The sequence below is a fragment of the Heteronotia binoei genome, chromosome 5, assembly GCF_032191835.1.
Source record: "Heteronotia binoei isolate CCM8104 ecotype False Entrance Well chromosome 5, APGP_CSIRO_Hbin_v1, whole genome shotgun sequence".
NCBI classification, from domain to species: Eukaryota; Metazoa; Chordata; class Lepidosauria; order Squamata; family Gekkonidae; genus Heteronotia; species Heteronotia binoei.
In genome coordinates, this window is record NC_083227.1 from 109987158 (window position 1) to 110011809 (window position 24652).

Below are 24652 nucleotides of genomic sequence, written 5' to 3' on the forward strand. Positions count from 1 at the left end.
ACACAGTGACACTGCACAGTAAACTGCAAAGCTGGTCTTACACCTGTGGTGAGGATCAACATTCTTCTCTTGAAGAACTGCAATCATTCCCGGCCTCGCTGTTCAGTCAGTACAGATTTTCCACAGAAATAGAGACCATCAAGCCTCGATTCTGTTCTGACCCAAACACTGGAACTTACAGTGTGGGTAGCCACGTCAAATACTGGCACTCACCCACACACCCCATAGCCTCGGTTACCCTCAAAAGCGGGCACAAATCCTGACTCAAGTTTTGCAACCCCCCGCCAATCTCTGTCACTCCCTTTTACTGTCTTGCCCTCATCCTCTCATGCGCACAGCGCAGGCAGCCCCCCCCCCCTTCTACTACCTCAGCCTCCTTCCCCCCTCCCAGCGCCTCTCTCTGCCCAAGCAGCTTCCTCCTCCAGCCGCTTTCTTTTGCTTCCCCTCCCCCAAGCCCGGGGCCGCCCCTTCTTTCTCCTCACAGTGACGACAAGCCCGCCCAAACTCCCCTCTCTGCTTGCTTGCTTCCTTCCTTCGTCCCCCCGCGCGCAGAGAGGAGCCGAGCTAGGGCTGAGCGGAGCGGTCCCGCCCCGGATCCCCGCCCTTCCTCCCCTCCAGAGCCAGCGGTTGCTCAGACCCCGCCGTGCCGGCAGCCGGACGGGTGAGAAGGAGCTGGTGGCGCCCGCCCCAAACGCCAGCCTCGCTCAGCCGCCCCGCCCCGGGGGGCCGCAGCGACTCGTCTGCCCGCGCTTCGTCCCCCGAGTCTCCCGCGGCCGGCCCGAGCCCAACTGGCGCCATGGGCTGCACCGTGAGCGCCGAGGACAAAGCGGCCGCTGAGCGCTCCAAGATGATCGACAAGAACCTCCGGGAGGACGGCGAGAAAGCGGCCCGGGAGGTGAAGTTGCTTCTCCTCGGTAAGAGCCGCCGCCGCCGGCCCCCTGGGTTCCCCCGCCCCAAATATGCCACTTGGAGCGCCGTCCCTCCCCCATCTTTGAACCCCGTGCGTGTATACTCGGAAGTCAGCTTCGCTGAGTTGGGGGGGGGGGGGGGCTTGCTGCCATGTAAACGCAGCTCGATCTACACGTTCAGGTCCCCCCCTCCACTTCTGGGGCTTCCGGAGACCCTGCTCTGCTACGCGTCCCCTGGGCTGCGCTTCAGGATTCGCCTTGTCTCTGTGATTCTCTTCTCTCCCTGCGGGCGCCACACCCCTGCCTCAGCCCGTCTCCTCCAGCAGAAGCAAGATCTCAACATCTCTCTCTCCATCCCCCCCCCCCCCTTTATTCCCAGTTAAGTAGTCTGGAGTGACTATCGGCCAGTGGCGACGTTTATCGAAGTGGACTAGAAATACGGGTGGGAGGGGAGCAGCCATCTCCCTAAAGCTTTTCAACTCTTCCTGTAGCGTTTTTGCACGGAGAGACTGGTTATAATCATATCTTTTGAAATGAGCGTTGCAACCGTTCCCCTTCCTCTTCTCCTTGTCCCGTTCACTTCCTTTATTTAGCTCACCACTTTTAGTAGCCAGCTGTTTTTTTTTTTTTGAAAGAGAGAGAGAGAGATGAAGTGAATCTGTGGAATGTCTCCAGAATCCACATCCTATCTCTCCCCCCTCCTCCCAAACTTCTCATATGTCTTCTTCCTCGATAGCATCTATAGTTCTGAACTCAAACCTCCTGCTTTGTGTTTTGTGCTATTGATTGCAAAGTTAGGAAGAGTAATCTATACCGCAGTCCTGAGAGTTGCACCCTTTTAAGTCAATAGAAGTCTGTGTTTGGAGGAGTTTAACTCTGTTTAGGATTGCACTGCTACATTGCAAGTAGAGGCTTCTTGTGGAGTGAATGAATAAATGAAACTTGTGTTCCCCTCCCTCTTGATATGACTACTACTGTTAACTGGCGCTTCAATAACAGAATCGTTCTTGTCATGCAGTCCCCGTTTCCCCTCCCCCTACAAAGATTTAAAGAGGTGGCTGTGGTGTTCTTCTCTTAGCAGCAATAATAGCTGATTCTTGGTGCCTGTAGCTTCCTGCACTGGTTTGTGGTGAGGTGTTACTTTTATGAAACTTTGTTCTCTTCCTTTTCTTAAGAACATTTGTTGTTGCACAAGCTGGGAGAAGTAAAACCAAACCAGAAACACTCATTTTCTTATCATGCTTTTGGGTGGTTCATTATGTGAACAGTTGAGTGAACATCCTGCAGAATGTTTTTGTGTATAAATGTATTACTAAGTGAAATGCTTTTTGGACTGCTATAATTTCATCCCTGTCTTCGGATATTAAATATGGCTACTGTATGTACCTGGGTTTGTGTAACCATGCTGGAAAAATGAAGTAAGTGAATTAGTGGCCTGATTTTGTCATGCAGAAAAATCTTCACTTGTTCTCTTCTGTTGAGGTAGGAGGATATTTTGCATTGGGAGAGGCTTAGATGGAGGAGGGTGTGTGTGTGTATATATATATATATATATATATATATATATATATATATATATATATATATATATATATATATATATATATATATATATATACACACACCTGACAAATTCATTAACAAATTGACTTGCACTGAAATAGAGTCCTTTCATCTACTAATTCAATAGTAAACTTTGTAGCAACACAGTAAATGTACACCTCTGCTTCTAAAGCCCTTTGATATATTGGTTTGCTAATTTCCATAGGTTTTAGTAAAATTTTGAGCCTGAATGAACTATTTTTTAGTTGCAAGAGGCTTCAAAGCATGAACTAATTAATCTTCTGACATCACTGCTCTTAGACTACTCCCTTTAAACACAGCTTTTCAGTCCTGATAGCTGTTCCTTTTGTTACATCCTTCAGTGTATATTTCCAAGGAAAGTGATTATTGATTCAGTCATTCAAATCTGAAATTGTGCTTTGTAGTACCTCAGTAGCTGAGTATAGCTTGTTGAGCATGGCCAACCCAAAAAGAAGGGAATAGAGGAGAACTGTTGGTAACTGGAGTGAGGAAGTCACCTTTGTGTTAAAGTAGGTAAAGAACAGGGGAGGAACTTGAAGAAAAGAATGACAGGAAGACCTCTCTTTAGGGAAATACAAAGCTGTAGGAATAAGGTTTGTGTTTGCTGCATCTAGAAAGATTGATAGTATCTGGTACTTTTTGTCCAGAAAAGTAATACTGATAATCAATTCTAAGGACATTTATTTGGAAATATGCCTAAATTGCCTAAAGTATGAGGTGGGGTCGCAAAGAGTCGGACTCGACTGTGCGACTGAACAAAAACATGCCTAAATTATTTCAGGGAACTTCTTTCCAGGTAAGTAAACGTAGGATATGAGGTTATTTTTTCCTCTTGAGCTATTTAATACTGTGCATCAGTAATATTTTATATTCTGAGTGCAGTTGGGCACTGGAGAAGTTTTATCTCCATTTTGCAAATTGTGCTGCAACATTTAGTAGGTTATGATTTGATCAGGTCTGTAGCAGTGCTTTCAATAGATTAAGCTTCTTATTGATTCTATGAAACAAGGTAATAATTATGTGAGAATTTTAATCTAGTAGATGTTGCTTACTTCATTAAATTGATGAACAGAACCACTTTTGACTTGTATAATCCCTGTGAATGTGAGGTTTATTTGATTTGAGGTCTATTTTTTATTTATTTACATTATTTGTAGTCCACCTTTCTCACTAGGGCTCAAGGCAGATAACACAGCATGAGTTAATGCAATTAACAGAATGGGACAATCAGTAAACAAGGCAATAGGATTTGGTTTATAGAACCAACCAGAAATCTAAAAGCAGAGCTGAAGCAAAGCATGTGTGTTAACATGACACATTAAGTAATGCTAAATTAAATGAAGAGAAGAGATTGGATTTATACCCCACCCTTCACTAACCAAAGGAATCTCAGAGCGGCTTACAAATCTCCTTTCCCTTCCCCTCCTCACAACAGATACCCTGTGAGGTAGGTGGGGCTGAGAGATCTCTCCTCAGAACAGCTCTTGAGTAGAACAGCCTTGAGAGAACTTGTGGCTGACCCAAGGTCACAGCAGGTATACGTGGAGGAGTGAGGAATCCACACACTTAACCACTACACCAAACTGGCTCTCTGTATAGTAGGATTCTACTTACAGCAAACTACATAGTAGTAAAGACCTCAATCCCTAATAGTTTATCAGAGTAATTTGGTTAGTCATTTTGTGCAGTGCTACCATGTTGCCTGCATAGAAAAGCTCTTTTGCATAATTCAGCTCTGCATAGTTTGTGCGAAACCAGGAGAGTGGGATCCTTCCTGACCTCAGGCAGGGCATTCCGCAAGGTGGGGACTGCAATGGAGAGGGTACATGTATAGGCAGTTGTTGATTTTGCCTTTTGGCATCTGCAGAAGACCCTGCTTAGATGAGTGAAGCTGCCATGACAGAGCAAAGGGGAGAGTTGGCCTTGCAGATATGAGGGTTCAAGGCCGTGAAGAGCTTTGTATGTGTTAGCCATTGTTTTAAATTGAGCTTGGTAACTGAGGGACAGCAGACTGTATGGTTAAGTCCTCAAAGTGGACTTTCATTGGCAGAGTGTTGAGGATAAATTTTCATTGGCAGAGTGTTGAGGATAATGATGGGTTTGGGTCCATAAACTGTGGCAAGTTTAGTGTTCTACCCTTAGTGTAACTATGTATTTTCCCCTTTAAATACAAATAATTGAAAGAAAGAAACAAGAAATAACCACTTAGTTTTTTTAAAAAAGGAAATAAAAACACCTATAGACAAAAGTTACATGATGTGAATTACTAGCGTTACACTGGAGAACCGGATATATAACTATTGTGTTTTAAATCTATTTAAGCTTTATATTTATTATAGATTGTTCCGGACCAATTGCATATATGCATTCATTGCATTCACATCCTGTTGTTCTCTGTAGAGGAAGAGCCAGTTTGGTGTAGTGGTTAAGTGTGCGGACTCTTATCTGGGAGAACCGGGTTTGATTCCCCACTCCTCCACTTGCACCTGCTAGCATGGTCTTGGGTCAGCCATAGCTCTAGCAGAGGTTGTCCTTGAAAGGGCAGCTGCTGTGAGAGCCCTCTCCAGCCCCACCCACCTCACAGGGTGTCTGTTTTGGGGGAGGAAGGTAAAGGAGATTGTGAGCTGCTCTGAGACTCTTCGGAGTGGAGGGCGGGATATAAATCCAATATCCTCCTTCTTCCAGGATGTCTCCCATCCAGGTCAGGTCCAAATTTGCTTAAGTCCAACAAGGTTGTTACATCATGTGACATCCGATGTTATCCTGAGATCTGGCATGGATGCCATTGGATTTCTCCTGCAGCTATTCAACAGGCTAGATTAATTTTGCATAACACAGGAGAACTGATTCTGCAGTCACTGTTGCTCCACCCTCAGTCTTCTCCTTTCTATCAATTCTCCACCAGTTGCTGAGAAGGTGCATTTTGATCAGTGACTCCCTCCAGTTCTCCCTGTGCTTTCCTAGTCTTGTTTTTTAAGAGATCAGGAAGGTGGAGGGAGCTGTGCCCATGCCATGGGGAATACATTGCTTGATCCAACGAAAGGAGAAGCCCAGGGGCGGAGCAATAGCAACTGCAGAATCGGTGTAGGTTTTCTGTTGTTAGGAGTAAATTATGTTCTTATAAAAGAAAAGATGCTTAATTCATGAGTCTTTGGATTTCTGCACTTTATCATATAGATGGTAGGCATGTAGAAGAAGACTGCAGATTTGTACCTCGCCCTTCTCTCTGAATCAGAGACTCAGAGCAGCTTACAATCTCCTATATCTTCTCCCCCCACAACAAGCACCCTGTGAGGTAGGTGGGGCTGAGAGGGCTCTCACAGCAGCTGCCCTTTCAAGGACAACTCCTGAAATAGCTATGACTAACCCAAGGCCATTCCAGCAGGTGCTGGTGGAGGAGTGGGGAATCAAACCCGGTTCTTCCAGATAAGAGTTTGCACACTTAACCACTACACCAAACATATAGATGGTAGGCATGTGGCCTTATGTATAAGTTGTGGTCTTTAGAGTATTCTCTAGATGAAGTGGATTGTGTTAATACTTCATTGAAATATTTGTTTATGACAACTGTAATCTACTAATTCAGGGGTGGCCAATGGTAGCTTTCCAAATGTTTTTTGCCCACAACTCCCATCAACCCCAGCCATTATGTTCCTGCAAGATTTTGTTCAGGGTATTTTTTCTGCACAAGTTGTGCTCTTCTGTGTTAATCTGGATTACAGATGTTGATGGTGGTCGGGGTGGCCCTTGTGATAGTTTTTCTTCTTGTACAGCTTCCAAAAAACCCTGAAAGAAAATAGTATCTCATAGCAAGTATGTATATACTAATACTCTACTGGTGGGCAGGATTTATTTTTGGATTTCCAAGGTAGATCAATTGTTATTCAAGCAATCTTTGAGAACTACACAACAAAGTACTATAAAATTAGTGTACATTGTTTGCTAGATAGAAATGTAAAATGATAGTCAAGCAAAGAATTTTTAATGTCCTGGTTTAAGCTTAAACATAACCGAAGAACTGTGGAAATTAACTTGGAATGGTTGGAGGAAAAAAAAACTGCTTCACATACAGTGGTAAATGAATCAGTCATGCAAGACATCTTGCTGCCTAGATACTAATTGTTAACGCTGTACTTAATGTTAAAAAAAATCAGGGATTGCTTGTTAATTTCAGATCATTGTGGCACATGAAATCTGGTAAGTAAATACTTTAAATAGAGAGAAGCCATTAAGGGCTATTGGAGTGGTGCTTTGCAAGTGGTTTTTATCAGCACATCCTTGTTGCAAGATTGTATTTATAGGTAAGGCAGAAATTTTCAATAAAGAGCCAAGGCTCACAAAACCATTCTCAAATAACATAAAACAGTACAACAAAACCAGCAATAAATATAAAATGCAACAATAAATTAAGTAAAGCAGTTTAGCAGTCTATCCTGAATAACATTTCCAGCAGCACACTACACATCAAAAGCTCTGTCTTGAAGAACCAAGTTTTAATCTTTCTTTCAAAACTCAATAAAAGGCAAGCTTGATAGGATTTTCTATTAAGAGGGCTCTCCAACAAAGATACATTTTTGAAAGCTGACAGTCTAAAATCATGTTGACAATCTAAAGACATGTCTGAGTAGTGGATTTATGTCATCTGTCCATTTGGTGTCAGTCAGAGACTGTATGGTTGTTAAAAAAAATACACTAGGGAAAGTTTTTTCTGCAGAAAAATATAATCAGTTATCAGTTTCACTATATGTTGGTCCCAGGGCATGGTCTGAAAGCACCTGGTGCAGCAGCCTTACTAAAGCTAAGCAAATTGGGGGTCAGCATCTGGATGGAGGCCTACTTAGGATTCTTTAGCATATCATGGTGTGTTATACAGAAGAAAAATGGCTAACAAATAAGAAATAGTGTTTAAGTGATTACAGCCCAGATCCAATCCCTATTTAGGATTGAATCTTGGGCCACTTCTCTCTGTTTATCTTGCCTCACAGGGTTGTTACGAGGACCAAATGTGTAGGGGAAGAATCATGTATACTTCTCTGAGTTTCTTGGAGGAAGGGTTAGAAAGATATGAACACATAAGACTTCCAAAAGTTATTCTGAAATTTAGTTTTCTTTCTCATTTGATGAGGGAAACAGTTGCTGTTTTATTATCAGTCTAATAAAATAGCTTTAGTCAGTCTCCAGCATTCATGTTCTGTTACTGTTTTTCTGATTTAAAAAATCAAATGACCATCAGCTATAGCTGCCTGTGCAGAGCAGTGCCCACAAAAAAAGATTGGTTTCTCTGATTTAGGGTAACAGCTGTAACAATCAGAGGCTCATTGTGTTGTGTGTGCTCAGGTTTATTGCCTTATTATCACTCCATTGAGGCTTTCTTGTGGTTTGGCTGCAAAGGTGTCCCTAGCATTTTCATCTAGCATTTCATTTCAAAACTTTCCCATTTCTGCTTCTTATGCATGTATTCAGCTCCCTTTTAAAAGGCGTTCCCATTGCTGATATCATACAGCACAGATGGCCTCCATGCAGCTAAATAACCAAAGGGTGGTGCTTGTTTTACAAATCTGCCATTTTGGACTTTTTTTTGGTCATCTGGGAAAAAGCTGGGAAAAAACGGTATCACCTTCCTTTTTTCTTCTGTGTTGTATAGAACTCTGCTTAGGCTGTGCCATTCACATTAATTATTATAAAGACATCTGAAGTTTATTAGTATTATAATAGCAGCTCATTCCAGAAGGCTATACTCAACCCTCACAAAACTGTTGCTGCTTGTAAATCAAGCATGGCCCAATCAAATAAAGCGACTGCCTCCATTTGGGAGAACATAGCATAGTGGAATGTGTTGGTTATGAAAAAAGCTTCTCCAAATGGTTTTGCATTCATGTGAAACTTTAGAGTTCTTGATTCTGATAATTCTAAAATGGAGTGTTGAATTGTTGAACGATATTGCCTTTAAACCACATCATTCAAAGGAGACATCTTCTTGGTGACTCTGGAATAAGAGGGTTGAGAATTGTGACTTTAGTTTTTGTCTAAAAATAAAACTCTCAAATGTTTTGTTTCCCTTGATTACCCCTCACCATTTTAAAGAGCTTCTGAATGTTGTTGGCCATTAAGCCTGGGGAAAGAACTGCTTAATGCATTTCTGAGCAGAGTGTTCTCTTGAAAATTTCCTTACTTGCTTGATGCTTTTCCTTTGGGGCTTTTTGCTTTAGTGTCTGAGCACTTTTAATTTAGATGGCCTCTTAGGAATGAGTTAACAGCTTTTCTAATAATTGGCTTAGCAATTTCTGATGCACCCAGGTACCTCTGTCTTGGAGGACCAATTTTTTTTTTAATCATTGAAATGCAAAAGTCCAAGATCAGTAGGCAGAGGCAGGCAATGGCAAAGCAGCTCTGTCACTTTCTTACCTTGAAAACACTACAGGGTCACCATAAGTTGGCTGCAACTTGATGGCCCTTTCCAGCACAGCAGAGAGTAGACAGTACTAAGCATTTGGCCCTATAGTTTGTTAGGACACAATCTCTGTATTCCATAAGTCTGTACTTAAGTCTGAATGGTAACATTGCTGCAACAATATTCACTTTTTCTGGCTTTAGTGATTTTAGAAGTGAATGGATTTCTGTTTGACCAGGCTTTCTAATATTGTTAGTAACTCTATAGCTATTTAAAATTTGGCTAAAATCTTATCCTCATTGTGGATTCAGTAATTCATCTGGATAAGATTCACACCCATCTCCCAAATTCTAGTGCTTGCAGTTTTTTTTTAAAAAAAACTTGCATAGGAAGATTTCTTGGATGAACATGATGCCTGTCTAGGCCATCTGTTTTTCTTCAGGATGTTAAAAAGTGTCTTAAAAGGTACATGATCTGAAAAAAATAGTTTTAAAATATGAAGCAAGTACAAACTGATTACATCATTTTTGTCTTTAGACTGCAGTTAGCTTCTTCTGTAGGTCTTAGTCCTGTGTACAAAATAATAAAAAAATTGATCAGTTCAATTTTTGATTCAAGGGGAATGATTGTTTATTACACTATTTCTTGGGGGGAGAGGAAGAAAAAACACTCTCTTGTTTTACTTAGTTATTTCCCACCTCCGGAACTCTGAGTGCAACTCGATGAGTTCCTCTTTTCATCACTTAATGGTTGGGGAGACATCTAGAGAGAAGAGAGGAGTAGTTTGTCTAATGTTCTAGTCATCATGTAGGTATACCTTGGGACTAAGGTTAAATTTGCAAATCCTGGTTTTGTGTGATTAACACAAAGAGCAGTGCTGTAGATTGCTATAATATTCCACTTATTCTGATACAAAACTTAGATGCCTAATCTATTTTTGCAGGCACCCTCTTTCTTTCCCCGCTTTTATAAGCTGCTCATTACAGGAAAAACACAGTTAATGAGCCCTTAAAGCTCAGTAACATTTTGTTCTGTTTTGAGGCTTACATAAATACTGGACAAAGGAGGAACTAGATGAGCCTCTCTGAGACGTTTTCATTTCCTGATTTTGGTTAGTAGCCTCAGGTAGTATTGTTTGTGCCTGGCTTTCAAGGATCCTTCTGTTTGGGGTTGCTTATTTGTTGATTTTCTAGGTGACTTGATGATGATATTGCAGTTGTGTTGCAGCTCATTCCTTGTGGAATTTAGTTGCATTTGTCTGGCAGCAGTGAAACTCCTCTAAGAGGTCATCTCAATCTTTCAAGGTATGGAAATTTGCTATGTACAGGGATAACTGCAGGGATTCTACACACTCATTGAGTAGGAGTAATGTGATGCTGGACCAAACTTTGATGACCCAGATCTGAGTATCAAAAATTGCACTGAACCAAATATCAAAAAAGTGGGTTCTAAAAAAAGTATATAAGGCAGGGGAAGAATTATGTACAAAAAAGGTCAACTGGTTCCTGCCTGAGAAAATTCTAAGATTAGTGACAAAAAGTGTTTCTGTTTTGGAGTGATACTGTCATGTTACTCAGAACCTAGTATCTAATTACAGCACTTAATCTGTGCTTTTTGATGTTCCCAGTCCAGATGTCACATCTGTCAAATAAAATTTGACTTCTGAGGTAGATTTTATAAAGTCTTCAGGTTTATGTAACCCTATACCAATAAAAATGATCCGAATAAAAACATGAAGTTTGTTTTGAAATTGAAGTTCCACCTGCTGTTTAAATCCTAAGAGGCTTTCCTATAAAGGTTGACATGGCAGAACAGGTGACTTTTTTCTGTGTGTGCAAACAACTTACTTGCAGCTATTTCTAGTTAGACATTTGAGGCTGCGCATGCTTCCAGACAGCAGCCCCACCTGCAATTGCAGTACAACACAGGAAACAAGACAGGAAATATGTCAGTGAAGGGCTTCTTGCTAGTGTGAAGGTTTAGTGCCAGGTTGGCTAACTGAGCACTAATGAAGCTGTGCCACTGAGCAAAATTTGGATCAGCATAGTTTCTGCTTGACTTGCAAATGTTGTACATTTTTCACTTAATGCTTTGGACTGTACTAAACCCTGTGCTGATGGAAGCCTCCTCAGAACAAAGGCTGCCATGTGAACCCTTTGCTGTTGAACTTGAGCAAAGAGCTTTCTGGGCTTGAAATCCTGCTTGAGCAGCTGGAAGCGTTGCTCACAGAGAGAGTAAAGCATCTGCACCTAGTTTGATCCTCCTTGCAGTGCCAAATATTGAAAACGGGGAGGAGCTATGGCTGAATGGAAAGGTACATGATTTGTTTGTCAAAGGTTCAGTCCCTGCCATCTCCAATTGAAAAGGGTTACAATGAATTGGAGCTTGATTCAAAGCTTCCAGGACCTTAAAATCTTCTGCCCGTGTGAGGTTACAGAGGAGGGCAAGGATTGAAGTAAGTGTACAAGCACACCAGGAAGCTGTATTTGTCTTCCTCAGAACAAGTCTTTGTTTATCCCAGACATCTGAATGCATTTAAGTAGTTCCTTTTGTTGATTGGGATCTTTAAATGTTCATCAGCATTTAAAAATTATCCTTACCTGATAGGAAATCTTTGTGAGAGATGATAGTGTCACTGCCTTACACACAATTTTTTTTGGGAAAAATATTAATAGTTGTTAACTTCAAATTGGGGAAGCATACAATTGATGAATAACTTGACAAACCAGAAAACATCACTGACTCAAAATGGTCATTGTGACCATCTGATTGAACACTTGCCTGTTGCAAACCATTCATTTGTTAAGAATTGCAAGAATATTTTGATAGAGTGGAGATCCGTGGGTGGAGGCTAGTAACATTATATAACTTCATAGGTATTTCACTGTTTGCCTTGGGCACGTAGGGTTTATTTCCGGCAAAAGTGCAGGATGTTGCATGAAGTATGTAGCAGTTAAGGACAGCAGTAGCATTAACTGTTGTTGTTGTTGTTTAGTCCTTTCAGCTGGAAAAGGCAAGCACTTGTTTGGTATTCATATATACTAGACAGTGGAGTGGATCCATCTGTGTATCAAGGAGCCTTCATCCAGCCTCCGACTTGTGGTTCTTCCTCCAGTGGAGGAATTGGAGCTAGAGGATGCTTCAGGCCTTGCTTAGTGCCATGGTAGGCTAGTGGTAGGATTTACCACAGCATTACTGTTCTAAATGAAATAACAAGATCTTGTCAGATCTCAGAAGCTAAGCAGGTTTGGCCCTTTTCAGTATTTAGATGGGAGACTACCAGGGAATTCCCAGGGTTGCCATGCAGAGGCAGATAATGACAGACTGATTGGCTCTTCCCTTGAAAATCCTGCATTGTCTCCATAAGTCACTTGATAGCAAAAAAAAGGAGAAGGAATTGGAGTAGCTGGGGCTTCTTGCATAATGGGAGGGAGGGTGAGTAGTAAAGTCGTGGCTGTATTCAAGAGGGAAGCTAGGACACATACTGGGACTATTACTGTTATAATTGGGAGAGCATGACCAAAAGCCTAAATTGTAGCGGTGTGAGTTGAATATTTGGAAGGCTGCAGAGTTGTGAAAAAGGAAGAGGAACCTAATACACAACTATTAGTGAGAAACTAACATCTATATCAAATAGAGAACACTTGGAAGCAGCGTTTTTACAGAATGGAAGTCTTTTTCTTCCTTGATTCTGGGATTGAACTAAGAATCCAGAGATATGAGACTTCTCTATTTAGTAGGATCACATTGACTGAGTAAAATTCCACTGGTTGGGGATCTCCAGTTCTGGCCAGGAAGTGTGGGGGACTGCAAGTGACATAATTCTGCCACTGATGCAGTTCCCATACTCTTAGCAGGATGTAAGCTTTATTCCTGGGAAGATTTCTCATGTTATTCCTGCTTGAAGGTCTGGAGAAACTGCTAAGATTGTATTCAAACTCTACTGACTATAGTTAATGTAACTGATACACTAGTGATGTCAACAGCTACTCTTTAGAAATGACTATATTATGAGGCCTTGCAGGAATTCTAAGAGAGCATTGACCCTGCCTTCTGGGAACCACCGAGAGTTTTATCTGAGGAATGGCATTTAACATTATACTGTCAAATATAATTGCATTCCCAGTATGCTGTAAGCCAGGGTTTCCCAAACTTTTTTCCCCCTGTGGCCCGGTTATTTTTACACTTCTCCTTTGTGGTCCGCTAAAATTTGGGGGTGGAGCCAGGAGACTTTGGGAGTGGAGCTGGGAGACAGGAAATGATGTACAAACATGCTTAAAACTCCTGCAATATATTTTTTAGGAAAGGTAGGAGAATAGTGAGATTTTGTAATGCAATTTCAAAAATAAGACATCAAGAAAAAGCACAAGGATCACACAGCAGAAAACTAAAAATATAAAATGCTCTCAGCCTGGGAAAACATGAAATGGCAGGACATTTCAAGCTTCTTCCCCACCCCCCACTCCGGTCTACTCAGATTAGCAATGGCAAGGAAGGAAGGAGACAGGGGAAAAGACTGACAGAAAGAGAGAAAGAGGGGGTAGAAAGAAAGAAGATGAGGAAAAGACTGATAGAAAAAGAGAAAGAGAGAAAGAAGGACATGAAATGGCAGCCTGGGAAAACATGAAATGGCAGGGCATTTCAAGCTTCTTCCACCCCACCCCTGGTCTACTCAGATTAGCAATGGCAAGGAAGGAAGGAAGAAAAGACTGACTGACAGAAAGAGAGAAGGAGAGAGGAGGGAGTGGAAAATAAAGCAAATAGGGAAAAAGAAAGACTGATAGAAAGAAAGAATGAATGGGTGGGTGAGTGGGAAATAAAGCAAATAGACAGGGTAATAGAAAGACTGACAAAGAAAGAACGAAAGGGGGGAGAGTTGGAAACAAATAGAGAAAAAAGGAAATAGGAAGGAAGGAAAAGGGAGGGAAGGAGTGAAAGATACGAGGGACAAAAGAAAGAAAGGAAAAGAAAAAAAGGAAAGAAACGGGATGGGAGCAATTAATCTTTTAAATTGCTGACTCTTGCCACACAGCTGACTCTCGCCGCGCAAGTACGGCTGGGGCCCCACCGGCCAGGGGGAAGTCAGGTTTAGTTTGCTGCCCCATGCCTCCTCCCTCCCTTCCCCACTCCAGGTCAATTTCAATGTCTGATCAGTGCTGCTTCGGGCTGTGTAAAGCCACCCCCTCGATCACCTGATTGGCAGGGAAAACTGCACTGAGCACTCACTCAGCACCGGGGCAGGCCAGCAGCAGCTCAAACGAACCCTGTCCAGAAAGGGTGCCACAACTGCTCCCTCCTCCACACTTCCTGGATAGGAAGGAAGTGCAGAGGAGGGAGCAGCAGCGGTGTCCTTTCCGGACATGGTTGGTTTGTGCTGCTGCTGGCCTGCCCAGGCACTGAGTTAGCACTCAGTGTGGTTTTCCCCGCTGATCAGGTGATCGGCCAGGGGGACGCCTTTACACAGCCCGTAGCAACGCTGATCAGACATTGAAATTGGCCTGGGGTGAGTTAGGGAGGGAGGAGGAGGTGCGGGGGGGTGCAATGCTGTGGGGGGAAGTGCGGGGGTGTGTGACGCTGCAGGGGCGAGGTGCGGGGGCGGCAGGCCACCAGTCTGCTAGGGTGCCATGTGCAACTGAGTCCCCTGACTTCCACTGGCCGGGGGGACGTCAGGCGGAAGGCCCCATGACCCGGCATTGAGGCCTGTGTGGCCCGGTGCCAGGTCGTGACCCTGCCATTAGGAAACGCTGCTGTAAGCAGTTGCTCAAGTTCCAAATTTGCCTTTTTTCATGAATGTTGAATAACACACAGTCTTTGAATGTGCCTCTGCACCATTGGTGCTTAGTAATATTGTGAACATTGCCCATTTGCAGGGATCTGCAAAATAAGTGCCCAGTGCTGAACATAAATCTTTATGCTATGTAGATATCCAGCACAAAGTTAATCCCCTTCTCTTCAAAATGAAAGATCTGCCTTTCTTTGAGGAAAGAAGTTTCTTTCTTCATGCTAAATAGAGGATGGGAAGTTCTCCAGGTAGTACAGCAACTGGCTGGTCTTGCTTTGGTCTAGGCTTTGGAGATAGCTGAAAGCAAAAAGAAACTGATGTGAACTGAGAGACTGAGGATTTGGGGCAGGCTATAACTGATATCAGCTTTTTTTTTTTTCTTCAGCAAGGTGACATACTTCTCTGGAATTCAGCTTGTTATTATCTAATTTTTTTTATAAACAGCTAGCTTTATATATTTCTGTCTGCATGAGCTGTTCATGGCATTTTTAGGCTACTTCTGCATTAGTTTTAATATAGGAAAAAATGCTTGTCAGTAGCATGGGATTGAGACAGATATTGCTAGATACTGCTCAGGCAGTGAAATCTCAAGAGAAATGCTCTTTGAAGAAGAGTTTTTATTCTCTGAAGGGATTTTCCGTTAGATTTTTCTTTGTCTTGAACTCCACTGGGAGTGCTATAATGGTATTAGTGTGTTAAGACTTCAGTGCACACATTCATTGTAGAGAAAGAACTAAAAAGGAGGTCTCTTTGCAATTTTGACTATTAGAAATAGGATGTGTAATAGCAGAATGTTGGCTGGCCTTGGGCATTTTTGCAAAGTGGACAAAATACTGTATCCTGTAGGTGTTTTCTCCTGTTTGGCCTTGTGACTTGTTTGAACCTCTTGGTGGGGGCTCATTAGCACTTCCCCACCATGTGCTAGCTGCTGAAGTCTTCATCATAAGACCACACTTGGTTTAGTGAGGATGGGAAATCTATGAAGCAAATTTTCTTCAGCTTTAAAAAATCCTAGACTTTTATTCAGATACCTGCAAGGGGATTTGGAGCTGGCCCATGGCAATGTAATGTAATATAATGTAATGTAAAATTTTATTTATATCCCGCCCTCCCCCGCTGAAGCAGGCTCAGGGCGGCTTACAACATTTAAAATGAACAATACAATAATAAAACATTAAAATCACATTAAAACCAATCAGTAATTAAACATTCCTAAGCTGACAGTGGCGGTAAGTATTATTAATCTATCCATAAACAGGTCTAAGTTCCGCAGGGCCCGCACCTCCTCTGGGAGCTGGTTCCAGAGTTGTGGGGCTGCGGCGGAAAAAGCCCGAGTGCGGGTGCTTTGCAGTTTTACTTCTTTTGGCCCAGGGATATTCAGTCTGTTTTTGCCTACTGACCTCAGTGCTCTCTGGGGCTCATATAGGGAGAGACGGTCCCTCAGGTAGGTCGGTCCTTGGCCATATAGGGCTTTAAAGGTTATGACCAGCACTTTGTACTGGATCCGGTATACAATCGGCAGCCAGTGCAGTCCGCGCAGCCCCGGCCGTATATGCTCCCATCTTGGAAGACCAAGTAACAGCCTGGCTGCCGCATTCTGCACTAGCTGCAGCTCCCGGGTCCGGTACAGAGGCAGCCCCATGTAGAGAGCGTTCCAGTAGTCCAGTCTTGAGGTGACTGTCACATGGATCACCATTGCTAGGTCCTGCCGCTCTAGGAAAGGGGCCAACTGCCTCACCCGCCTCAGATGAAAGAAAGCTGACTTGGCAGTGGCTGTTATCTGGGCCTCCATTGATAATGAAGGCTCCAGTAAAACACCCAGGCTCTTTACCCGTTGCGCCGTCTTCAGTGGCGCCCCGTCAAAGGCCGGGAGAGATATTTCCTTCCCCAGAGTGCCACGACCCACGTGGAGAACCTCTGTCTTCGCTGGATTCAACTTCAGCCCGTTCAGTCTGAGCCACGTTGCAACAGCCTGCAAAGCCTGGTGCAGGTTCCCCGGGGCGGAGGCGGGCCGGCCATCCATTAGTAGATAGAGCTGGGTGTCATCTGCATATTGATGGCAACCCAGCCCAAATCTCCGGGCAATCTGGGCGAGGGGGCGTATATAGATGTTAAATAGCATCGGGGAGAGAACTGCTCCCTGGGGCACCCCACAGTCTAGTGTGCGCCTCTGGGATCGCTCACCCCCAATCGCCACCCTCTGTCCCCGACCCATGAGGAAGGAGGAAAGCCATTGTAGGGCCAGCCCCTCTACCCCTATGTCGGCGAGGCGGTGAATCAGCAACCGATGGTCGACTGTATCGAATGCAGCCGACAGATCTAATAACATCAGTATTGCCGCACCGCCTCGATCCAGTTGCCGTTGGAGGTCATCCACCAAGGCGACCAGGACCGTCTCCGTCCCGTGGCCCGGCCGGAAGCCAGACTGGCACGGGTCTAAGACAGAAGCGTCATCTAGAAATCTCTGTAGCTGCAACGCCACTGCCCTCTCGATAATTTTACCTAAAAATGGTAACTTAGACACCGGTCGGTAGTTTGCCAATTCGGCCGGGTCTGCTGTGGATTTTTTCAAGAGGGGGCGGACCAAGGCCTCTTTCAGAGGCGTTGGAAAATGCCCCTCTAAGAGGGATCTATTTATGATGTCCCGTAAAGGACATCTAAGCTCCCTCTGGCAAGATTTAATCAGCCAAGAGGGGCAAGGGTCCAGATCACATGTTGTTGGGCGAGCAGCCGAGAGAATTCCATCAACTTCTTCCAGGCTGAGCGGGTCGAAGTGGTCCAGTATTAAATCTGAAGACAGGCGCGGAGCCTCAGGTTCATTTACTGTATCTAATGTGATAGGCAGGTCTTGGCGGAGCGACGAGATTTTATCTGCAAAATATTTCGCAAATGCCTCACAGCCTATCTCTAATTCTCTAATGTTTGGTTTGCCTTGTGGCAATGTTATAAGATCTCCAATTACTCTAAATAATTGTGCTGGGCGCAATTTTGCAGATGCAATCTTGGCTGCAAAGTATTCTTTCTTTGCAGCCTTGACTGCCATCTCATAAGACCTCATAAGCGTTCTATAGGATGTTCTCGTCGCTTCGTCCCGAGTATGCCTCCACCGTCTCTCTAGTCGTCTGAGCCCTTGTTTCAGCTGGCGTAACTCCAAGGTATACCATGGAGCCAGCCTCTTATGAGGGCGCCGAGGGCGCCGAGGTGCAATTTCATCGATAGCCCTGGATAGCTGGCCCTGCCAGACTTCCACCAGGTCATCGAGGGAATTGCCAGTGGGCCAGGGATCCCTCAGGGCTGTTTGGAACCATTCCGGGTCCATCAAGCCCCGGGGGTGAGCCAAAATAGGCTCTCCGCCCATACAGGGTTGGGGCGACATCTCCATGCGGGCCTTAAGGGCTAGGTGATCCGACCATGGCACCGCTTCAGCCGCGGTATCGTTCACCAAAATCCCGGATGCAAAGATCAGGTCTAATGTGTGCCCGGCCTGATGCGTGGGAGTTGTGACAAATTGAGAGAGCCCCAGTGTCGCCATGGAAGACACTAGGTCCATCGCCTGAGTGGAGGCTGTGTCATCGGCATGGACATTGAAGTCACCCAGGACCATAACCATTTCTTCATCTGCTTTTTGGTGTGTCTTACATGTCATCTCTCTCTTCCCAGTGTGTACCTGCATGCAACCTATGCATGCAAACTCTATGGTTTTATGGAAGAGTTTTGAAATTGATTAAAATGGCATGGTGGGAAGGGTTTAACCCCCACCCAGGCTGCCTGATGCAACCCCCTCCCTCCCACTGCTATTGTTAGAAACAAAAGACTTTGGGAAGTCTGTTTACAGATCTCCTGCTGTCTTGTTTAGTTTGGTTGTTCTCCTCATGCTTTGGAGGGTGACCTGCTACCTGAGTCCATCTAATGGATTGTCTGTGGTTGACATCTAATCTTAGGGCCACTCACTTTCCACTATTTGCTGCTGTGGTTCCTAGCCTGTTGCCCTGGCACTTGCTTGCAGTCCTTTGCAGCCCTGTGCATGTTGTTCCTGTGAAGTTATTTCATGAAAGCCTGTTGTCGCCATCACACACACTAAATAGTGCACTTCCAATGCACTTTCCAACTGGATTTTACTGTGTGAACTGGCAAAATGTGGGTGATTACAGCCCAGGTCAAGCCTTTGCATTTATTGCTGCTTTAAAAATGCTACCCTGCTATTTAGATGTTGAAGGATGTTTATTAGCCAGAACTATATCTGCATGCTTCTTTGGTGAATGGTTACAAATTGTATTTTAAAGTAGAGAAGGATGTAAGTTATTGAAGGATGTCAGCTACTGAACATTATTAAATGTTTAAATGATAATAATTAATTTACCATTTATATATTTCTGTAATGTAAGGCCACTGATGAGTTGGGGAATCTGTTACTGAGAGCCAAGGGAGAAATGAGTGGATCTGCACCATCAGTCCCCCTCCCTGTAACTGAAGCTGTTTCTAATTAGTGTGTTCATGATGCAGTTTTAACAGTCTGAACTGTATTTTTTTAAAACAAAATTTACATCACTAACCATTTTGTTTTTTGTGCACTCTGAATTCTCCTTTAGGTGTTTTGATTTACCACTTTGAAGAATGGAGTTTCTAGCATGGGATGAGAGATGAATGATTTAAACCTCCCTTCCTGTTTGTTCTTGGATCTGTACTGATGTAGCTGCTGAACTGTTGGCTTTTTGAATGTGTGCATTTTAATACTGCTAAGCCCAATTCCCTCTGCTAGCATTAGTTGGAGAACATACTGCATTTTCTATTCAAAGATGCAGCAAAGAAAGAGGAAGTGTTACCAGTCAGCAGGACTCTTATGACTAAGTCCACTTCCTGCATCCGAAAAAGGGGAGGGCAAAAGATGTGGGTAGGGAAGATTTTAAGGATGCACTGGTTAAGTAAATCTTTGTGTGATTAAAGTGAGGAGAACATGCTGCTCAGGGCATATGACTGGGAATTGACCTGTTTTTATACATGTTAATTATGTGTGTCCTGCACTGTAAAACATTAGAGTGGAGGGACTGTTGAACATGTTGTATTAGACAGATGGTTTCCTTACATTGTCAGGTTCATAGTCTTCTGAGCCCAATACTGTTATCTTGGATAAGCAATGACTTTTCATGGTATCAGGTAATAGTCTTTACCTGCCCTGCTAAATAGAGAAGCCATAGCTTGAATTTGGAGCCTCCTGTGTCTAGAGCTGCTGCTCTTTTGCTGAACCTTCAGGATGAGAACTCATAGGAGTAGCTGAGTAAAGGCATTGACAGATGGGAACAATAACCATTATTTGCTTGAGGTGGCTTAAAGCATGTGTTTTGAAACATAAACACAATCAGGATTCCACCAAAGTTTTAAGAGAGTGTCAACAAGCATGTAGACATAGATGACCCAGTAGATTATGGTATGCCAAAAAATATTTTACAAAGATGCTTCATCAAAGTCTTCTTAGCAAAATTTAACCAGAATGGGATAAGAGGATATGACCTTTTGTAGATTGGTAACTGGTTAAAAAGAGAAAGCAGAAATTAGAACAGATGGGCAGTTTTTGCAGTGGCAGGGATCCTCCAGGGATCTGTGTTTGGACCTGTGCTATTTTAATTTATTCATAAATGACCTGGAACTAAGTGTAAATAGTGAGGAACAGTGCTTGTGGATGATGTCAGATGTTCAGGATAGTGAAAAGACAAGGTGATTGTGATGAACTCCAGTTCTCAGAACAGGCAATAAAATGTCAGATTAAATTCAACACAAGCAAACATCAACTGTAAGAAATGGGACATTTGACTAATGAACTGTTATTATGAGTGCAATAAGCTAAAGTTGCAGGTGTCATGAATGCATCTCTGTTTTTTTGTAGGAGTCTTATGTGAACCAAAAATTACACCAGAATTTCAGTAAAGCCCTGTAAGAAAGAATCCCTGATTTGATCCTAACCCTAGCCAGCTGTCACTGACTTGGCAAACTTCACCTCAGAGAATATTAAAGGAAAGTGTCTTTCTGTCTGACATTCCAGCCCAGAGACCTTTAAAGGCCTGCTGTTAAGTACTGATGGAAGCAATGCATCCTCAATAAATGTTTCACTGTTCTGTACCTTTTTATTCTGTATCTTTTTAGCATCATTCACATGTTACAGTGAATGCATGTATGACTTGCATGTATGTGCATGCATCTGTTTGTAAGAAAACGCCAGTGCACGTTCACTTTACAAACAAAAACAAAGACCTATACTTGGGTATATTTGGGGTTTGTATCACATGTCTCTTCTCCTGCCTCTATTACATTAGGCTGGAAAAGCTGAGCCCTTGTAGTATATGGGCAGAAGTGGGGATGAGAAGGGGAAAAGTCAGAGAATGATGGTTGTTGAAGACAGTTCTGCTTCTACTGTATATCTTGTTGCGGTTCATTTATTGCAAGATTTATTGGAATTTAAAAGGGGTCTTTCATGCATATGTTCCCCTTGCCTTATTTATCTTCTACCTAACATTGCCTGTGTATCCTTTTATTAGCACCTCACTGCACATATTAATGCTCCTCTTCAGATGGGAAGTAGTGTGTTGCTTGAAGTGGACAGCCTTGACATACTGCAAAGGTACCGAAAAAAGCATTGCTGATTAATAGAGCTGTAAAGCTTTTGCTTCAGTTGTAATGGTGCCTTTATTCAATGGCAGTGTTAAAAGCTAAGCCTGCCATGCATGGCTGAATGGACTCCCGTCATCAGCCTTCTCATTATAGCTCTCTCATTGGGAGTTGGAATTGGCCTGCAAAGGCGATGGACATTCAGATACTTAATAATTTCTCAGGTTGAAAAAACATTTCTCCTACTGCATCTTGGTCTTTGTTTAATGTGTGTGTGTAATTCAGCACTGGTAGAAATGTTTTATTGGGTCACTAAATTGAATTTTAGCTTGATGTTTGTTGCTTTCTAGACCTGTTTTGTTTAATTCCTAGTTTTGAGATCTCTGGTTCAGCTTCTTTTTTATTGCCTGGCTCACTCATTCACTCTGTATGAATCACTGATCTCTCTAGATAAGTGTAGCATATCTCCTGTTGGGTTTCCATGCAGCTCCTTTCAGTGTTGCTGGTTTTGGGAATTTTCATTTTTTGTAGCATGACTTTATATCTCAATCAGAAGGTTAAAAACTGATCCCAAATAATAAAACTTCTCCTTAATTTTCTCAGAGGGACTTGAATATGATTTTTATATATTCATCTGGGGAAAACGGGACAACCACAATGTAATATTGGAGAAGTACTAAGCTGTTTGAATTATTAAAATTACAGATTCTCCTTTATTTCTTGAAGTGAAGTCTTTCTCCTCGAATTAAGCCTTTGCAAAACTAGAACTGGCTAGGAGCTGCTTAGATAGGGTTTGTGTCAATTATGGTAGATGAAGACATTCCAAATTGACCAAATCCATGACCAAGCAGAGCGCCCAAGTAAAAAGTAGAATAGAAAGAATAGTGAATCAGAACCTGTAAACAGCCACGTCTGGATCCTTGTGGTAGAATTACCTTGAGGAGACCAGGGGTGGAAGCTTTTAAAAACTTGGTTAGTTTATCTACTTTCAGGCTGTTGATGTGCCATAAATTGCTAACATAATCATGTGTGGGGAAATAGGTACTAAACGTTTCAGGGGGCTGGAAATGTTTGTGGATTTATTTGTAAGGCTAATCTACATCAACTGTTGACCTGCCCACAGAGTCTTTTTCTCTTTTCTTAAATTAGGCTGTTCAGAAGCTGGAATCAAGCTGGGTAGAGTATAGCTGGGGCTAGTTGCCATAACAACCCTCCCGGAATAATGCAACTGAGCACTGCTGGGAGGTGTCCTGACAGACACGTGTGCTACTATAGCTTTAAGTTGCTTATAATTTTTATCTTACCACTGTTGCATTAATGGTAGGTATCAGCGATGCAGTTCTGTAGAAAAATTGTCTGGCTAATCCATCCTCATATTTTTGAGATTTGTATAAAAGAAGAAGATGATGATAATGGATTTATATCCCGCCCTCCACTCTGAAGAGTCTCAGAGTCTCAGAGTGGCTCACAATCTCCTTTACCTTCCTTCCCCACAACAGACACCCTGTGAGGTGGATGGGGCTGGAGAGGGCTCTCACAGCAGCTGCCCTTTCAAGGACAACCTCTGCCAGAGCTATGGCTGACCCAAGGCCATGCTAGCAGGTGTAAATGGAGGAGTGGGGAATCAAACCTGGTTCTCCCAGATAAGAGTCTGCACACTTAACCACTACATCAAACTGATTTGTGTTGGTCTCCTTTTGCATCCTGTAAAAGTTTATTAATGTGTACCTCTATGTAATTTAAAGGGAAACTAGACTTTAAAGGGAAAACTAAGTAATTTAAAGGTGGTGGTAAGTAGCTCAGTTTATCTCTGCATTATTAGCAAAATACGTACTATTAGCTTTTAGAAAAGTTAAAACAAATTTTAGCCTGATGTTAGTTGGTTGCTAAATCTATGAAGTGAACTCTGCCCACTTTGCAGTCTAAAACATACAAGAAATGAGAACAAGGAGGTGTGAATAATCCCCTGCTGCTATAGAACATAAAATTTAAAGCTGTAACATTAAGAAACTGATGCATAAAAGAGGAAAACAGAAATAAATGTGATAAAGGTTAATTTTTTTTTTTTAGAAGAGCAATACCCGAGCACAGAGAGCATCCCAGAAAGACCTAGAAGATCATAGAAAAAGCCTTTATTATTTGCAAGATGTGTTTGTAAGGGACATTTCAACAGGGAGCAAAAGCCAGATTAAAAAAAATGTGATAAAAATTCAAGAGCAAAATGTTTAGGATTTTAGAACAAAACTAAATGATCTGTGATCATGAATCTATGATTCATGGGATGTTGTTTTTTTGAAAGGAATAGAAGAAACCCCTTTTGACCTTAAGGAGAATTTGCAGAGGGCTGAGGTCACTGTTTGAACTGTAAGACAAGGTCTGGAGGTGAAGACAGCAGAGGTATATTCTGGGTCTCATCATCTGATTCCTGCTGAATCCTGTGAAAGGCAACAACTTAAGCTCTCTGTAGACCAGCCGGAAAGTGGCTGAATAAAATTTTGCATCTGTCTTTTCTCTCTAGTCTGAAGGAGGAAGACTAGGGCAGAATAATAGTTGTTACTTTTAAATAGGTCCTGATTGTTGTTTCAGTGGACTTGTTATGCTTGATAGCCAATTTGAATGCAGTGCCCCTTGTACATTATTTATCTTGATCCTTTTTGGTTTTGGACAAATAATGCTTTCCCCTATAGTGTTTGTTTAAATTATGTGATTGGTTAAAATTAGAAAGAAGGACTTCAGGGTAGAGGCCGAACTAGGTTAATTTTTTTTCTACGTTGCTTGCACATCATCTATGACCCCAGGGCCCATAGCCACACCACAGCACAGCAAGTGGATGAAATAGAGCTGCATTGTTAACACATACAGCTACCAGAATATGATGATAATCAATGAATTAAAGAATCTGAGACAAAAAAGTTCAATGGAATATGTCTAGGAAGTTAACTGAAAGAAAACATGAAGAAAATAATAGATGAGAAACCGATGGTGAAAGAAATTGAGGTGATGAAACAGAAAATTATTGTTGGAAGCTATTTCATCAATATTGCAAAAATCTATAAGTAGATTAAATGATGAACAGATGGAATGTCAATTTCTGTAGGAATAGATTTTGTCTACTTCTGGATAGCAAGCTCTTTATAATTCCCTAAATTATGTTAACCATTGTCTAGTATGTCTTGGTGCTGAACCTTAGCATGTCCCTTGCATCTGTACTGAAGAATAGTATTAGCCCTGGTCTTGGAATCGCTGTTTTGAAGAAACTGTGAAGTGAATTTGCTTCTCACTGTCAGCTTGTCCCAGAAGTCCTGGAATATCTTGGCTGAGTACTGTCTGAACATGCAATAATTTTCCTGCCTCACACTGCAATATTAATTTACATTAATTAAATCA

General features: G+C 42.5%; 1 protein-coding gene across 1 annotated transcript in view; it reads left to right on the forward strand.

The window, feature by feature from the left end:
* The first annotated feature begins 580 nt into the window (after positions 1 to 580).
* LOC132572703 (guanine nucleotide-binding protein G(i) subunit alpha-2) overlaps positions 581 to 24652 on the forward strand; it is a 201893-nt gene continuing 177821 nt past the window's right edge. Inside the window, exon 1 of the mRNA XM_060240058.1 lies at positions 581 to 914. Coding sequence (XP_060096041.1) covers positions 797 to 914 — 118 coding nt within the window. The 5' untranslated portion in view covers positions 581 to 796. The remainder of the gene's footprint in view (positions 915 to 24652) is intronic.